General features: G+C 40.3%; 2 protein-coding genes across 4 annotated transcripts; one reads left to right on the plus strand and one right to left on the minus strand.

Annotated features, from left to right (window-relative positions):
* The first annotated feature begins 900 nt into the window (after positions 1 to 900).
* On the plus strand, positions 901 to 5483 carry LOC120453248 (cryptochrome-1). The gene is made up of 4 exons (XM_039637860.1): positions 901 to 1220; positions 3607 to 3950; positions 4042 to 4961; positions 5156 to 5483. The coding sequence occupies exons 1-4, from the start codon at positions 1079 to 1081 to the stop codon at positions 5376 to 5378; spliced, it is 1629 nt and encodes a 542-aa protein (XP_039493794.1). The 5' UTR covers positions 901 to 1078; the 3' UTR covers positions 5379 to 5483.
* Positions 5484 to 7295: 1812 nt separating this feature from the next.
* Positions 7296 to 16298, minus strand: LOC120453252 (phosphatidylinositol transfer protein beta isoform). 3 transcript variants are annotated; one of them, XM_039637865.2, is made up of 9 exons: positions 16135 to 16298; positions 15668 to 15723; positions 9490 to 9520; positions 9299 to 9410; positions 9083 to 9234; positions 8584 to 8664; positions 8304 to 8413; positions 8061 to 8240; positions 7296 to 7930 (listed from the first exon to the last, which is right to left on the minus strand). In XM_039637865.2, exons 2-9 carry the CDS (start codon positions 15682 to 15684, stop codon positions 7792 to 7794), a joined length of 822 nt encoding a protein of 273 aa, XP_039493799.1. In that variant the 5' UTR covers positions 15685 to 15723; positions 16135 to 16298; the 3' UTR covers positions 7296 to 7791. The 3 variants fall into 3 exon arrangements, with proteins under 3 accessions (XP_039493799.1, XP_039493800.1, XP_039493801.1); XM_039637866.2 differs by having other exon boundaries at positions 16067 to 16298; XM_039637867.2 differs by lacking the exon at positions 8584 to 8664 and adding an exon at positions 8885 to 8962 and having other exon boundaries at positions 16135 to 16295.
* Between the last annotated feature and the right edge of the window lie 158 nt (positions 16299 to 16456).

The raw sequence follows: 16456 nt of genomic DNA on the forward strand, positions 1-16456 counted from the left end.
CAGTGCCCAACTGTGAGAGCGAACGGACAAGGGGTGGCAGCCAGCTGGGGGTCGGATGGGGTGGGGGCTTGGCTCGCTCTCGGTCCCGGTCTCGGCGCAGAGCTAGAAGTGCAGGCGACCGTGGGCAGAGTGCCACACTTATGCTCACACAAGCACCCACCCGCGCACAGTTTCCCCTTTGCACACACACAGATCGACGGCTTTGTATTGACGCACTTGAGCGGGCTGCTTCCAGTTACCGGTTCTCAGTGCCCGCTACTACACGGGAAGAAAATATTTTAGTTATTTTACAAAAATATGTATCATCACCATAATTTAAATCATTATTAAAAATCATATTCATGTTTAAGTGATATATACATATATATTTTTTTGTTGTTACGCTTTAAAAAGGCTTCAAAGCTTTTTCTACTTTTAGTCTATAGTTGTTAATATTTAATGTGTCTTAGTTTATATTTTTTATATTTATATTTATATTTCTTTATCCACAGCCATAATAAAAAGGTGTAACGCTATTTATGCATAAGAATTTAATTTACAAAAATATGTATCATCACCATCATTTAAATCAATATTAAAAACCATATTCATGTGTAAGTAAAAGAATACTTTTTTTTGGTACGCTTTCAAGTTTCTTACAAGCTTTTTCTACTTTTACTCTATAGTAGTTAATATTTGATGTGTCTTAGTTTATATTTTATGTTGTACCCTGCTGTTTTAGTCCTGCCAATAAACTTAAACTGACTTACTGGGGAGTAGGTAATTTGTTTCAGTGTGCGGTTCCCACAGGTCGCTTTCTCTCCATCTCTGTTGCACTCACAACACTTACGTGATTCATTTTAGCTTATAACGCCGAGCACGGAACGTTGAGCTGCAGTTGTAGGAACGTTCTCAGCTCACGAATTTCTCATTCACGTTCTCATTCGTCAATTAGTTGCCGGCGCGAGCGAATCGCGTGTGCGGAAAAATAAAATCTTTCCAATCTGAATTTTCCCCAACTGGAAAACTGTACCTTCCGATCAATACTGGGAGCGATCAGCGGAAATTTCGAAACCCAGAAGAAGGGAACTCCTCACTGATGGCCACGCGAGGGGCGAATGTGATTTGGTTTCGCCATGGACTGCGGCTCCATGATAATCCCGCTCTATTGGCCGCCCTCGCCGATAAGGATCAGGGTATAGCCCTTATTCCCGTTTTCATATTCGATGGAGAGAGTGCAGGTACGAATCGAATTGTTGAAGGTCTATTTGACGGATTTTGCTGTGTGGGTATCAAATGACAGTTATCCAATTACAAGTAAACTCGAACTTATGTAGTAGTATAGTATAAAATAATGCTTTTTTCATTTATTTAGATAATTTTCCTAGAATACCTCAAATATTTAAAAGTTAACAAAGCTTCAAAAATAAAAAAATATATCTTTATAATTATGTTGTCATAAAAAATCTTCAGGAGAAAGAATTTGAAAATATTATACCAAAAAATCAAAAAAAACAGTGGCAACAAAGGGTTAAAATAAATACTTGTACTCTGATTGCCATTACACGCTCATTCTCCGTATGAGCTAATATCATTTTTTGCGACTTGCATCGGTTATCACATACAACCTCTTTCCGCGACCGCTGCGAATTCCGAGTTTTCGCTGCTCGTGGAAATGGGAGACGGGAGAGCTGCCGGGGCGGAAAACGGAGGGAAAACCTAATGCACTTTTGCATGGTAGAGCAAAAAAAACGATGCGTCCTAATGCGATTTGTGGCTGGCGGTTTTGAGAATTTTTCGTTAAATCCCTGAGAGAGATATAGAAGATATAGAATGCAAAATGGGTAGAGCCATTGAGTATAAGCCAGAATAAGAGTACAATGTTTGTGTTTAAACAGCAATCTTTCTGAAAATGTCGGAGAGAAACAAAGGTACCTATAGAACCCACCACTTGACCGATAAGTGTTGCTTTGTGGGGAAAAGCGGGAAAACAAATATGGCAATGGAAAATGGGCTAAACTGAATACAAAAGCTTAAAAGTTATCTAAAAGGTCGCACTTAAATTGACAGAATTAAAAGTGTAGTCATTATCGCCGTTAAATATTTTTATTTTGTATTCTTATCCATTTTAAAGCGATTGTTTTAAACACAAATCTTTTTGTAATTGAATTGGGCAAAATAGTTGGGTTTGATTTAACAGGAGTACACAAATTAATAAAATGTTCTCCAAGGGATCAATTGAATGAATTTGAACACAACACAGACCACGCTTTAGTTTTTGACCTCGACTATTAGATACCCCATACTCAGCATAAGGGAAAGCAAGGAAAATGCTTATATGAAAGTAAAAAAGCGATGGTTTCCGGGATTTGACAACTCTTGCATGTCATTGACCACATTACGGCTTTAAATCTGAATGTATAAAAAACTTCAAGATAACAATAATAGATAGATAGATAATAACAATTTCTGTTGTTTCACAATATGTTAAAATATAAAAATGTACTGCTAAACTGCAGTCTCTACCATGACCCTAAAGGGTTTCTAATTTGTCGGCGTCCGAGCTTACGATGTAAATAAAGTGGGCGTGGAAATCTCTTAAAACAAACTTGTACAGACTGCCTATTAAAATCCTTCTAGCCATTTGTTTCCCAAGCCTCACTGCTTATACGGACGGACAGGCCGACACTTATTGTCCTATTTACTCTATGAGGAACGGTTTCAAAAATGTTTGTAATATGGTTTTATATTAAAAACAAGAGAGAACGCTATAGTCGAGTTCCCCGACTATCTGATACCCGTTACTCAGCTAGTGGAAGGGAGAAGGAGAGTCTTAAAGACAGTTTTTGGCGGTTTGTAGGCGTTATAGTGGGCGTGGCAGAAAGTTTTTTTGGCAAATCGATAGAAATTTACAAGACTAATACAAAAATGAAAAAATATCAAAACATTTTTCAAAAGTGTGGGAGTAGCAGCTTTGGGCGGTTTGTGGGCGTTAGAGTGGGCGCGTCAAAAAGTTTTTTAGCAAATCGATAGAAATTTACAAGACCATTACAAAAATGAAAAAATATCAAAACATTTTTCAAAAGTGTGGGCGTAGCAGCTTTGGGCAGTTTGTGGGCGTTAGAGTGGGCGTGGCAAAAAGTTTTTTTGCAAATCGATAGAAATTTACAAGACCAATACAAAAATGAAAAAATATCAAAACATTTTTCAAAAGTGTGGGCGTGGCAGTTTTGGGCGGTTTGTGGGCGTTAGAGTGGGCGTGGCAACATGAATCGACAAACTTGCGCTGCGTCTATGTCCCTGGAGTCTGTATACTTAATCTCAACTTTCTAGCTTTTGTAGTTCCTGAGATCTCGACGTTCATACGGACAGACGGACAGACGGACAGACGGACAGACGGACAGACAGACGGACGGACAGACGGACATGGCCAGATCGACTCGGCTACTGATCCTGATCAAGAATATATATACTTTATATGGTCGGAAACGCTTCCTTCTGCCTGTTACATACTTTTCAACGAATCTAGTATACCCTTTTACTCTACGAGTAACGGGTATAAAAATAGTTCTTTGAAGCACTTATATAGAAAGAAATATGAAACGCAAAAAGGCTATTCCCTAACAGGTACCAAGAATGTGGGTTACAACCGAATGCGTTTCCTGCTGGACTCACTGCAGGACATCGATGATCAGCTGCAGGCGGCAACAGATGGACGTGGACGGCTCCTCGTCTTCGAGGGCGAACCGGCCAATATCTTCCGACGGCTACACGAGCAAGTGCGTCTGCACAGGATTTGCATAGAGCAGGACTGCGAGCCGATTTGGAATGATCGCGATGAGAGCATCCGTTCCTTGTGTCGGGAGCTGAATATCGACTTCGTCGAGAAGGTATCACACACGCTGTGGGATCCGCAATTGGTGATTGAGACCAATGGGGGCATTCCACCGCTCACCTATCAAATGTTCCTGGTAAGTTCTTAATCGAGTTATATTTTTCTTCTAAGAAAACATTCCTAATCATCTGAAAATCAGAACTTTATTAATACGTGTAATCCTTTAGCACACAGTGCAAATTATTGGGCTTCCTCCACGACCCACGGCCGATGCTCGGCTGGAAGACGCCACCTTTGTGGAGCTGGATTCCGAGTTCTGCCGGAGTCTTAACTTGTTCGAGAAGCTGCCCGCACCGGATCACTTCAATGTGTATACAGACAACATGGGCTTCCTGGCCAAGATTAATTGGCGCGGAGGAGAAACACAGGCCTTACTTCTCTTGGATGAGCGTCTCAAAGTGGAGCAACACGCGTTTGAGCGCGGATTTTACCTGCCAAATCAGGCGCTGCCCAATATCCACGATTCCCCAAAGTCGATGAGCGCCCATCTGCGCTTTGGTTGCCTTTCGGTACGTCGCTTTTACTGGAGTGTCCATGATCTCTTCAAGAATGTCCAGCTGCGCGCCTGTGTGCGGGGCGTTCAAATGACTGGCGGCGCGCACATCACGGGGCAGTTGATCTGGCGGGAATACTTCTACACCATGTCGGTGAACAATCCAAACTACGATCGCATGGAGGGGAATGAGATCTGCCTGAGCATCCCATGGGCTAAGCCGAAAGAGGATCTCCTGCAGCGCTGGCGCTTAGGCCAAACGGGATTCCCGCTGATCGATGGCGCCATGAGACAACTCCTCGCCGAAGGATGGCTCCACCACACGCTGCGCAACACGGTGGCCACGTTCCTCACGCGCGGCGGGCTGTGGCAGAGCTGGGAGCACGGACTGCAGCACTTCCTGAAGTATCTGCTGGATGCGGATTGGTCGGTCTGCGCTGGCAACTGGATGTGGGTTTCCAGCTCGGCCTTTGAAAGGCTGCTGGACTCCTCCCTTGTCACCTGCCCGGTGGCACTGGCCAAGCGCCTTGATCCAGAAGGGACCTACATCAAGCAGTACGTCCCCGAATTGATAAATGTGCCCAGGGAATTCGTGTAAGTTTGCGTAACTTAGAAGTAATAAAAATGTCGATGGTATACTTGTCGTATACGCAATATATGTCTTAAGTATAATTCGTTACATATTTCGAATATCTCTAAGCATCCACTTTAACTACAAATATTTTTGAGTTAATATTCTTATTACATATTGTAGATCGTAAATTGTATTTCCCTTTTGGTTTTTCCAGTCACGAGCCCTGGCGAATGTCTGTCGAGCAGCAGGAGCAGTACGAGTGCCTGATAGGAGTCCATTATCCGGAGCGGATCATCGACCTCTCCATGGCCGTGAAGCGCAACATGCTGGCCATGAAGACGCTCCGGAACTCGCTGATCACCCCGCCCCCGCATTGCCGACCATCTAACGAGGAGGAAGTGCGTCAGTTCTTCTGGCTGGCCGACGTGGTGGTTTGAAGAATTTAAATTCGATTTCACAATAAAGAAATTATCACCACTGAAATATTATATATAATTAATAATGCTTTATTTTCTTCAATTAAAATAAGTACTACAATACAATTTGTATCCGTTTTATTTGGTTTCGTTTTATTTTAACAGCTTATAACGTGTTACTCATATATCAATTTTATTCAGCTTATTTTAAAAATCGTTTATGGTGTATATATAATATAATTATTATTATCATCTGTATTACGTTGTCAAATTATACGTTAATTAACAGCATTAATTAAATAGTTTTGCTTTTAATTGGGTCTTTCATACGAGAAAAATTGAACGCGAAGTATTTCAAATATTGAAATTTATCTTATAATTTGTCTAAATTGTTGTGTATATTTTATTTTAATGCCTAAATTTTGGTGTTCCTTCTAGATGTGTGCCATTCAAATGAGATTCTGGTAGGGGTTGATGGGACCTAAAAGGAGTTATTGTTGAAGTTTGAGTCCCTCGACAGTTCGCTACAAATTAAGTTAGAGAAAATCTAAACTCGACCAGGCCGAGCTTTTCGCTCACCCCCTACCAGTGCATTCCTCGCAACAGTCCTCGCAATGGTCCTGTGTAGGAAGTAAGCATTTGTTTTAGACATCCACATCCTCTGAATTAATTGAAGTAAATTCGAGTAAACATTTAGAGCGTTGCTTGGCAAAAATTTATTTTTCTGGTAAATGTTTATGTCACACACATTGCGTAGTATACGATAGATAGCTGAATAAATAATGGAACCAACCAATTCAATCAACAAACGAACGAGAACGAACGAGAACTCACAGCAAATAACAATTTGATGCAATTTATACTTTATGGAATATCTTGTAACGCATTATACTTTTATCATTATTATATTTTTAAAGTACTCCCCAGTTTCAAGTGTCCTCTCTGTATGTATGTACAAATGTATAGTATTGTGCTGATGCAGATGCATTCTGTGTGCTAAGTGGATGTGTGTGTTCGAACCGATTGGCTATAAAAATAAAAGGCTGCTTGTCCCCATTCCGTATGCAATAAGGTTTAAATCCCCCTGGTTTCTCCCCAGCCCATCTCCAATCTCCACTACCATATACCATTCCATATGATGCTAGCTGACTGCTTTAAGCCTATGAGGTTTAATTAAATTCACTTGCTTTTTAACTTTTCCTTCTACTGGGCGCCTGTTTCCCTCATCCGTGTGTTTTAAGACCGTGAAAATATAGCATCACTAATGATTTCGTTAAAAGCTTTAAATGTTTTCGGTTTCGATAGAGGTTATAGCTTCAAAATGGACGTTTCATAGATAGATCATTAATGTTACATAGACTTCAAGAGTTTTTTCTGTGTTTGAGCAGAACTACGTGGCAGATAGTTAAAATCTCGAGGCGACTTTGAGGATATGTGGCTACAGCAGAAGAGTACGGTGTATCTAAGCTGGTTTACTTTAAGGATTCCTCTTGTTTGGGCATTTCAGATATTGGCAGTTTCCAGTGTTGTTTAGTGTGTTTGAAAACTTTTGAGAATGGAATTACAAAAATTCTTGGGCAATTCCCATTACAATATGAAATTGTTATTCATCGCAGGCAGATGGACTATAATGCAATCGTAGCTTACAGCTAACTCCACTTGCAAGCGGTTCATAAATCATTCAAACTAACCCATGGAAGGCAACTGTTTGCTAAGTCAATCCAACCCCTCAGACTCTCATCCTACTCCTGGTTATCTTGGAATTGGATTGTTACATTGACTTTTTGAAATGCAAATCATATGCAGACCACAGATGCATAGCCAATGAATGCAAATAGACATGCCTGCATAGGCTCCTATGTACATACATGTTCTCAGAAAATCACATATTCAAACTGCTCCCACCTCTTACCCTCCCCTACAGGTCGGATGTTTGCGTTTAACTTTTTACATTAACTGTCATTTGGTTTATTTCACAATTTACAAAATTCAACTTAAACAATGGGATTATACGTGGTGCAGTCCATGCGTGGATGTGAGTGTCGTCAACAAATGTCCTGTGTGTTTGCTCGGTATCCTGGTTACATTTTACATACAGTGCAGTGGAAGGAACTTAACTAACTTACTGCGGTTGCAACTGTTTCTCGGGTTCTTTAATTTGTTGTCGTGTGCTGCACTAGTACTAGTACTAAGCTTTGTTGCTGCGGTCGCCGTACACTTGGTGTTTGCTTAGTTTGCCTTTGTTTCAGCTGACGCTGCTGTGGCTTCACATTGCTTTAATTTGGTTTCATTTCGTTTTCATGGTGTTAGTTTATATCGTAAATTTATTTATGCAATTTCATTAATCTGTTTTGTTTTGTTTTGTTTTGCCTTTTAGTTCTTGTTTTGCCTGGTTTTTACATACACATATTTTGTTTACAATTTTCTACTAGACTTAATCGGCATCCGCGCGCATACCCCGCACCTCGCCCACCTGCCGCGCCTTGTCCAGCTCCTCCTTCGTTTGGTCCTCGATGGCGCGGATGTCCTCCATTGTTAGACCGTACCAGCGATCGGTTGAACAGAAAACTTGGCTGAAATGGGAATGGAAGAGTGATCAATGGGGAGTTTTCATCGAGGGTTTATCGAACTGTATAGATTTTAACTAACTTAATCTAGCATCGAATTCTATATATCTATTCTATACAATTAAATAGCAATTACCGATGGAAGTTTGTAAAGAGGCGGCGCTCCGATTTCTGGATGAAATTTTCTACTCTTGTTTGCAGGCCGAACCATTTGAACTCGCACGTGACCAGCTTGTAGCAGGTCATGACAGGATTAACATGCTTTTTCCAGTCGGCTCCCACCAGGGGACCGCGGCCCGTCTTCTTTGACTGGTAGCTGAAAGGATAACAGGAACGTTAATTACAAATTCTCATCAGAATATTCAGTATTAACGCTTACGTGGTTGGATCCTCATCGGGCTTGTAGTCCGCGGGCAGCACCGGATCGTTGGCAATGTCGATGTGCACTACATCTCGCACTTTCAGCTTATCCGGCGTCAGCTCGTGCACCTGAAACATCGAAAAGCACGACAAGATATCTTAGATCCATAACCAATTTTTAACTAATCGAACACGAAAAGCGTTTACTACATAGACATGAACATGGATCGATGGCGGATAAGAACTACAAAGCCGAGCCGAGCAGACAGCAAATGAAATACAAAACAAACAAAACTTACGTTGTCAACAGTGCCAAGGTCATTTTCTATATGTTGCGAATAAATGTCTATTTTAAAGTTTTTATTCATATAACCAGGATTCTTAATCGAAAACCAAAAGATTACAAAACCAAACCGAAAAAGCCAAACGAAATGGGGGTGGAATTTTGACCAAATCATATTGCAGGATGATCGAGTGTGATTAGCCGGGAGTAAGTAGTTAGTATTCACAATTAAATGCATGGTTGGGATGGGGTGATGTTATGGAGAGAAAAGAAGAAAACACATGTTAGTTATATCATGCAGTGGATTCTTGACTTACATTTTCTGAATCGCCCGCATCGCCGACGTGCAAAGTGTCGATGATTATTTTGAAAGCATCTTTCATAAACTTGGGGTTCTAGAAATTCAATATAATCACAGTAATCATCAGGTTGTCCGACGTATATTGCTAATGAAACCGAGGTGCTCTGTTTCTAACCCCCATTTTGTTACAATAATTAGTGCTTTCCCCATTTACCGTGATAATCGTTCGACAATAGGGATAGGCATTCCATGCCTCCTCGTGGATCTCCAATGAGCCCTTGGGCGCCAGTAGTCGTATGTAGGCTGGAACTTTTGATTGCAGATGATAGATCTTATATGTATATTGACCGGAATTGTATTTGCCACCTGTAGGAATTAAAAAATTCTCTGTTAGCCCGAAGTTAGTCATTACCAACCGTTAATTGCTTACCCAGCAGTGGGAAGTCTTCGAAGGGTTCGTTCTTTAACACCTCGATTCCCTCGCCGCCTCCCGTATTCTCTTTTGACGCCTCGGCCACCGAGAATAATTGTGCAACTTGATACTGTGGAGCAGAAAAAAGGAGAGATGGAAAAATAGTTCTCCACATGACAGCGGGCTTTTTTCCCAGTTAACTCTCTTACCTCTTCCACAGTCAATGGCAAAGTAACACGGCTGCAACGAGAAAAAACAATGACTGTGTCAGCGAATGTATACATAAAGGCTACGCGATTTTAATTAAGTTTAATATAACCATTTTAATTAAATACCATTCCTGTGCATGAAAAAACTGGTGATACCCTTAGCTCTCCATCGACCACACGGAGTATATCGAGTTCACTTTGAGCGGGAAATATACAAATGACTATAACCAGTGAAACACAGCCAGTTATTATTGACTTTTTAAAAGGAGCGGTATTCGCACCACGTTTCTTCAGTAGTAGGGTACTTGGCTATACCAGTGTTTCGTGTGCAAACAACTGAAATAAATGTCACTTACTACATGGAAATAGGGTTGACTGTATTTGATTCAGTTTACTTCTGAAGTAATTTGACCTCGATGGCTTCACTGTTTTGTCAATGCAAAAAATAATCAAATTTGATGACTACAAATGTACATTGTAATAGCAGAGCTTTAAAATGGCTAATTGCCTGGCCCACTTCAAGTTCCAATCAGCACTGCACGCAAATTGCCCCAAATTACAGGCATCTACTCTGGTTTTACATGGTCTAGGCACTGAACTCAAGCCCCAAAGTATGCAGCACCTATTCAAACAAGGAATATTGAGACGAATTGCAAGAATGACCATCAGTAATTTTGGCTAAGGCCAATTGATACATGTTGAGATAAGATCTCAGGTAATTTAAACGACCAATTAATACAAACTGCCGAAGAAAGATAATTTTACTGCACACTTTAAACGATATATTTTTAATTAAAAGCTTACAGAAGTGGGCTGAGCATAGGCATTGGAAAAAAACAATAAAAGGGCAGCATGAAAGCTTTTTGCATTTTATTTGCATGCATATGAGTAGGAACTCCCCAAACCGGAAACCACCCACTTCCGGGCCACATACTCATCCTCTAATTACCAAAAAGGTCGCCAGGCAGCAAAAGAGGGGGCAGGGCAGATGGAAAAGGCTGCAGAAAGTGTTTTGGGACCTCCATATAATTATGCCAGCCTTGAAACTTGTTCGCATCGCTTCACTTTTGTTGCGGTTTTGGCGGCGACAATTTAATTGCTAAAATTTAATTCTGTCCCCGAATAAGAAATGCTCTTTAAACTTAAAAACGGACGGAAGGGGTCAAAACCTTTAACCTTTCTATCATTGCTTTATAATCTCTTGGCAATGTTCACATTTCGAGGATTAACGATGCAGAAATGTGGGATACATTACCAAATTCTTGTGATGGTTTTTTAATTTTGGCATAGGGAAATAGTTAGGGAAAAGATATTTGGTTTTGATATGAACCTGTGATGAGTAACAAATAGGAGCATAAAAATCCCTGGTATTTCTCGTTGATATCTGGAAATTTGCCACCCGTCGTCGCAAGTTGAAATTTAGCTACAAACTGTAATCCAAGGAAAGTCAACAGTCAACGGCTTGGCAAATGAAATATTCCCCGGCAAATAAAGGCTAAATTGCTCCCCGGTGAGAGGGAAGCCTTGGCATGCATTCGCAAGGTGCGAACTTGAGCTCCTTGGCCATAAAGAACCTGAAACTCGTGCTGGCCCGGCTTTATGGGCTGCCAGCCGTTCTCGCCTCCCCACATAATACATAATACACAGCAAATGCCAAACAATGAGACACAAGAAAACACGACACGACTCGAGAACAATCAAAGTGATGTGGAGAAAGTGGGGGAAATTCGGGGCTTAGTTTGCCGGGTGTCTTGCAGACGCAATTAACCTTTTGGCCCACTGTTGACACTCGTAATGATGTGTTCCCTAATTGCCAGTCGACTCGAGCAACTGGTGGGCGTGGCAGAGAACCAGCACCAGGAGCTTTAATATTGCCTACTTAAAAGTTGCCAAACTACGCGCCGTCCCTGAAAAGGTTAAAGTTCCAAGAGCACTGTTTTATGGCGGGAGGATTTCAAGCTTAACTTTCGGCCGAGTTCATCTGGGGGTTTTCCCCAAACAAGGCGAATGATTTAGGAGTGTGTTTGTGACAGAGGAATGGGGCTCCAAAAAATTAAAACTATAAAGGGACTTAGAGAGAGGTAGAACATTGTGTTGCTGTGTTTAATTGTTAATGAAGTTATTTGGAACTTCACTTAATCATTACATAATCAAGAGGAATGATTTAAGCTTTTGGAGTGTATGTTCAGCGAGTTGGAATTAAAGTTTCCGCTTAAGATAATTGATTAAGCATTTACTTAAAACAGAATTTGTATGGCTAAGTGCTTATGTTTTACAGTTTTGGTCAATTAGCAAAGGCCAATCTATACTTATGTAAATTCATAGCTAAGTAACTCGAAATAAATATTTTAATTGGTTGCCTTCCAATTCAATTGCCCATTTTGTGCAAACGTATCATCAATTCATTTAATTATGCAAACAGTATAACTTTTCTTTTCAACAAATTTCCACGCACCGTTTGTCGTTTAATCTGATTATAAAACTTAGGCGCAAAAAATTGCCCATAAAAAATTGGTCTTCTGCCCTCTTCTACCAAAACTTTTCCTCTGTCGCAATAAAAATGGCATTTTATTTTTGGAATGGCAAAAAAAACTTGTTAAAGCTGAAAACCCAGAAAAAGAAAAATCATTAGAGGACAAACGCAAACGAATCACTGAAACGTGTTTGTGTGACAAAATCGCTGTTCCAATAAGTTCAGTTGTAAATAAATTTCCCCGAAATTGTCAAAACAACATCTAACTAACTGGGTTGAATATCTTCCAGTCAAAGCAAGAGATCAAACGATACAGTCGCGTTTCTCTAAGGGGTTTTGGTTTTGGATTTCTATGAATCACAGCACAATCAGAGCATTAAAGAAATTATGCAAAGCAAAAAAAGAAACATACAAGCAATGGCCACACATGAGTGAAGGGCCAAAAAGTAAAAGTAAAGCAAAAACAACAGTCTGAGAATATTGAAGAACTCTTAATGAGACCAAAGTTGCCGAAAGAAACACTCGGGAGACCCCTTCATACTCAACCCTCTTTTGTGGCCGAGAACAAGGGAAATTGTTTGCTCTTGTTGGCATAATTGAAAATGGAAAGTGATTGTTTGGGGCTCTGTGGTGTTCGCATCCCAAGGATGGTGGGTGTGTGTGGGTGTGTGAGTGGGTTGAGGGGAAAGCTATTGGCCAATGCTTTTGTGGTGGCCATTATTGAGGGCCGCCCACTGGGCATTGCCGCAGATGAAGGCCGAAGCCAAGTAATAATTGATTTACCCGCAATGAAGATGTCACACAGAGATTGCCCAGTGGATTGGTCAGTGAATAAGTGAGCAACGAGTCATTCGAGCTTAAAATTGAAGCATTTGTGCTAAGCCTCTGTCTAGCAAACATAAGTTTTAAAATGTGTTTATAATTCAAGACTTTTCAAGCTATGAGTAATTAGCTATCTAATAGACAAACTATTTATATATTAGTTAAGCGGAACTGAAAACTGAGAGAGCTTATAGGTAAATCAAGTATATATGTAGTGAAATTATAATATCGCCATGCACCAATGAAGAGGAGTTTTTAAAATCAAGGCCGCATTTTGCGGTTTACCCCAATTCGAATAATGGCATACCCATCTCTATACTCGGATCCCAATTATGCTGGCGCTTGGCAGCAGGCACACTCAATTACCAAACATTTTTGAAACAACTGAAACTTCACACACTGGAAACACTCGAATCGTGTAATGAGTACAGTGCCGTTGCGGAGTAGAACGACGGACTCAAGTCGAAAGCCAAACACTGCGTGTTATCTTATCGCAGTACATAAAAGGCACACAAATGGCGGAACTAAATTGGAGCTCGTGCCATTTTCAAATTGATTGCTGGCTGGGCCAGAGGGGAGTGCGAAGGGAGAACTGTATCTGACGGATACATGTGTGGTGTAGAAAGAGGCCAATCAGTTTGGGGCAGTAAAAGTCACGCTACAGCTGGTTTATGACGAGTACCATGGAGGGCCGACATTGAAAACAACAAGCTTTTGCTTTCAGATATCTGAGTTGAGATGCTTGAAAGTTGAAAAACCTTGCACTCACACCAACTTTAATGTGGCAAGTTTGGGGCTTATGGACGAGGAAAATGAATTGGCTTAAAGGTTGACAGTACAACAATGAAGATGGACAATTTGACCGATATCAAATAGAGGATTGAATACACATTTGAGCCAATACTCAAAGTGCTTATAATCTATATATCTTACCTGTTAAAACTATAAACCTGCAAGTTTACTGATGATAGATTCACAGAAATGGTATTTAAATTAATGGCTCGAATTCAGTCCGACACAATTCTGTAATTGCAATTCTCCACACTAAATAGTTATTTTAAATGCACTATTTATATTCACTATGTCAACAAATAAAGTGCAGCACTTTAAGCCTTTGGTACACAATAAACACAATATTAGATAAATCATGCAAAGTGCAGCCGATCACAATTGGTTTTTGTTACCTTTTCAACTGCCTTTTATTTATTTGGCCACTTTGCCCCCCGGCCATTTAAATTGTTTATCAGCCTGCAGCAACCTGTGATGCGGCACGCGTTCCCTTTTTTTGCACCTTTGTTTTTCATTTAATGATGGTGCTGAAATGTTCATTGCCAAATGGTTTACACGCCAACAGCCGGTTGACGGAAAAATATTTTGAAATGCAAATGCTAAAGGCTTCGTATTGGGATTACGGTTTCGAGTACAATTAAACATTAATGCCTCTCGTGACGATTGCTGGTAAACTTATGAGTGTTTTAATACGTGGAATTGCGCTAAAGCCTCTCTTACTATAAAAAGTTTCATTGTGCAGTAAAATGCAGTCGCCTTAAATTTTCCTTATTCTATTTAAAAATGTCGAGCAATACAAAAAGTTCTCAGAAAAGAATATTATTTAAAGACCGGCAGAAATATATTTTACCCCAAACTTCTTGAGCTTTAGTTTACTTATTGGACATTGTACACTTGTATACACCATATGATAAATATAAATGTTATAAATACATTTTATGGGTAATCTAAATAGGAACTGTATATCTGTAAACGCTCGCTGCAATGAACTACTTAGCTAATATACATTTGTGATTTGTACGTTATAAAAATGACATTTACATAATTCCTTGTATTCTTAAATGATATCAAATAAATTAAAAGGGCTACACAAGCTAAACAAATTAAAAGTAAGTAAAGTAAAAGTAAATTATACACTTAGCATCTATCAGTAATCAGCAATTTTATATTCAATTGAGGTTCCATTATAGGGAAAAGGAAAATGATAAGACGGAGATTGTGTGTTTGAGCTTTCAGTTTCAATCTCCTGTGTGCAACCCGCTCGGATTTTGCCTCATTTTCCGACAGCTGTCAAAGTCAAAGCAATTATAAGCCAAGCCATTTGAAGTCAAACTTTTGACAATTTCCGTTAATAAATTAAAAGTATCATTGCCAAAGTGGGAATGTGAAGGCGGAAACGTGAGCCATTTGCAAATGAGAAGAATGTCACCTGGTGCTTTTCGGGCGAAAAGGATTAAAGATGCACGATGAGTCAGTTGAGTGGGCTTTACGCAACGACCTTATCGCACTTAACAACTTGTTTGATTAAAATCGCAGTGCCCAAAGCCGAAAAGAGAGTTAAGGGAAAAGAGAGGCGCAAAAGAGAGTGACTCACTGAAAAAGTCGACAACGTGGCGTCGCTGAGCGACTGGAAAGCATTATCTTCTTTTCGCATATATAGTATATCGATGAAGCAAAGGAGTTTCCAAAACTAATTAGCAATGGAAATGCTTATAAGAAATAGGATGGCTTACGTAGCTCCAAAGTCTGACTTCAACTCATTACGTCATCGCCACAGCTGCAAAATACCTGAGATAGAGCGGGATGAATAGAGAGGGGGTGTGCGGAGAAGGGGGCGTCTAGGGGGCTGATAAGAAAACCGTTCTTTTGTTGTTGCGGAAAATGCCCGCAAACTTAAATACAACAAAAGCAACTACTGAGAGAACAGAGAGAGAAGCGGCACGCGACCAGAGAAACAGAGGGAGAGAGCAAATGTCACGGAGAGAGTGTAAAATCGATTTGTCACAAATAATTTGCGGCTTGCCCAACTTTTTGGTGGTTTAAACATAAAATAATCACTGGTAAATGGTAAAAATACACAGTTTTAATACTCACAATTCTTTGATCTGCATCTTTGCCAATTATTATCCGGTATTTTCCTGCTTGATTCGCTGCGAGAGAGTACAAAATACAGAATTAGATTTAATGCGATTTTGCTGGCGGATTTCAACTAAATTGTAGAATTTATTATTTCCAAATGTAAATGCACTTGCACTCGACGCTTAACCTTCGCACGCACTTTCTATATTTAATTTATATATCTGCCAAAAACACTTTGGTGTTTCGGATTCGCTGCCAAAAAAGTTTCACCCGCACTTTTTGTTTATGTTTGGTTAAGTTTGGCAACTTTAGTTCATTAAACCAATTCTGATTCTAATGCTTTTTTCTCCAATTGTCGGCTAAATGCACGAGTCATATGCACACACACACACTCGCAAATACACACGCACATACTTGCGGGCGGAATATCAATAGCAATTTTTACGATTTGCCGCTGATTTATTACTCAAGTGATGACGTACAACTGGGGACTGCGATTGGCCTGGTATCGGGATCTGTTCGCGCTTGCAAATCGTCGGCAGTAATGTAGTAGTAATGAGTTTGTTATTTAGCTACTGCGTGTCGTAGCGGAGCTAAAGTTCGATGTTCATGCAAAACACTTCGATTCCGATAGGCGGATGGTATCGATTTTGCCAAGGCCCCATGGTCACACTTGGTGGTGGGCGCAGCCAGTCGCCGACTACCGATAGCATATACGATGTATCCAGGGGTGGTCACTAATCGCGTCTTCTTAGGGTGACTACCGCTGTTTAATTTAACTATTATAATAAGAAGTGCATCACA

This window comes from Drosophila santomea, chromosome 3R (genome assembly GCF_016746245.2).
Source record: "Drosophila santomea strain STO CAGO 1482 chromosome 3R, Prin_Dsan_1.1, whole genome shotgun sequence".
In the NCBI taxonomy this organism is placed as follows: Eukaryota; Metazoa; Arthropoda; class Insecta; order Diptera; family Drosophilidae; genus Drosophila; species Drosophila santomea.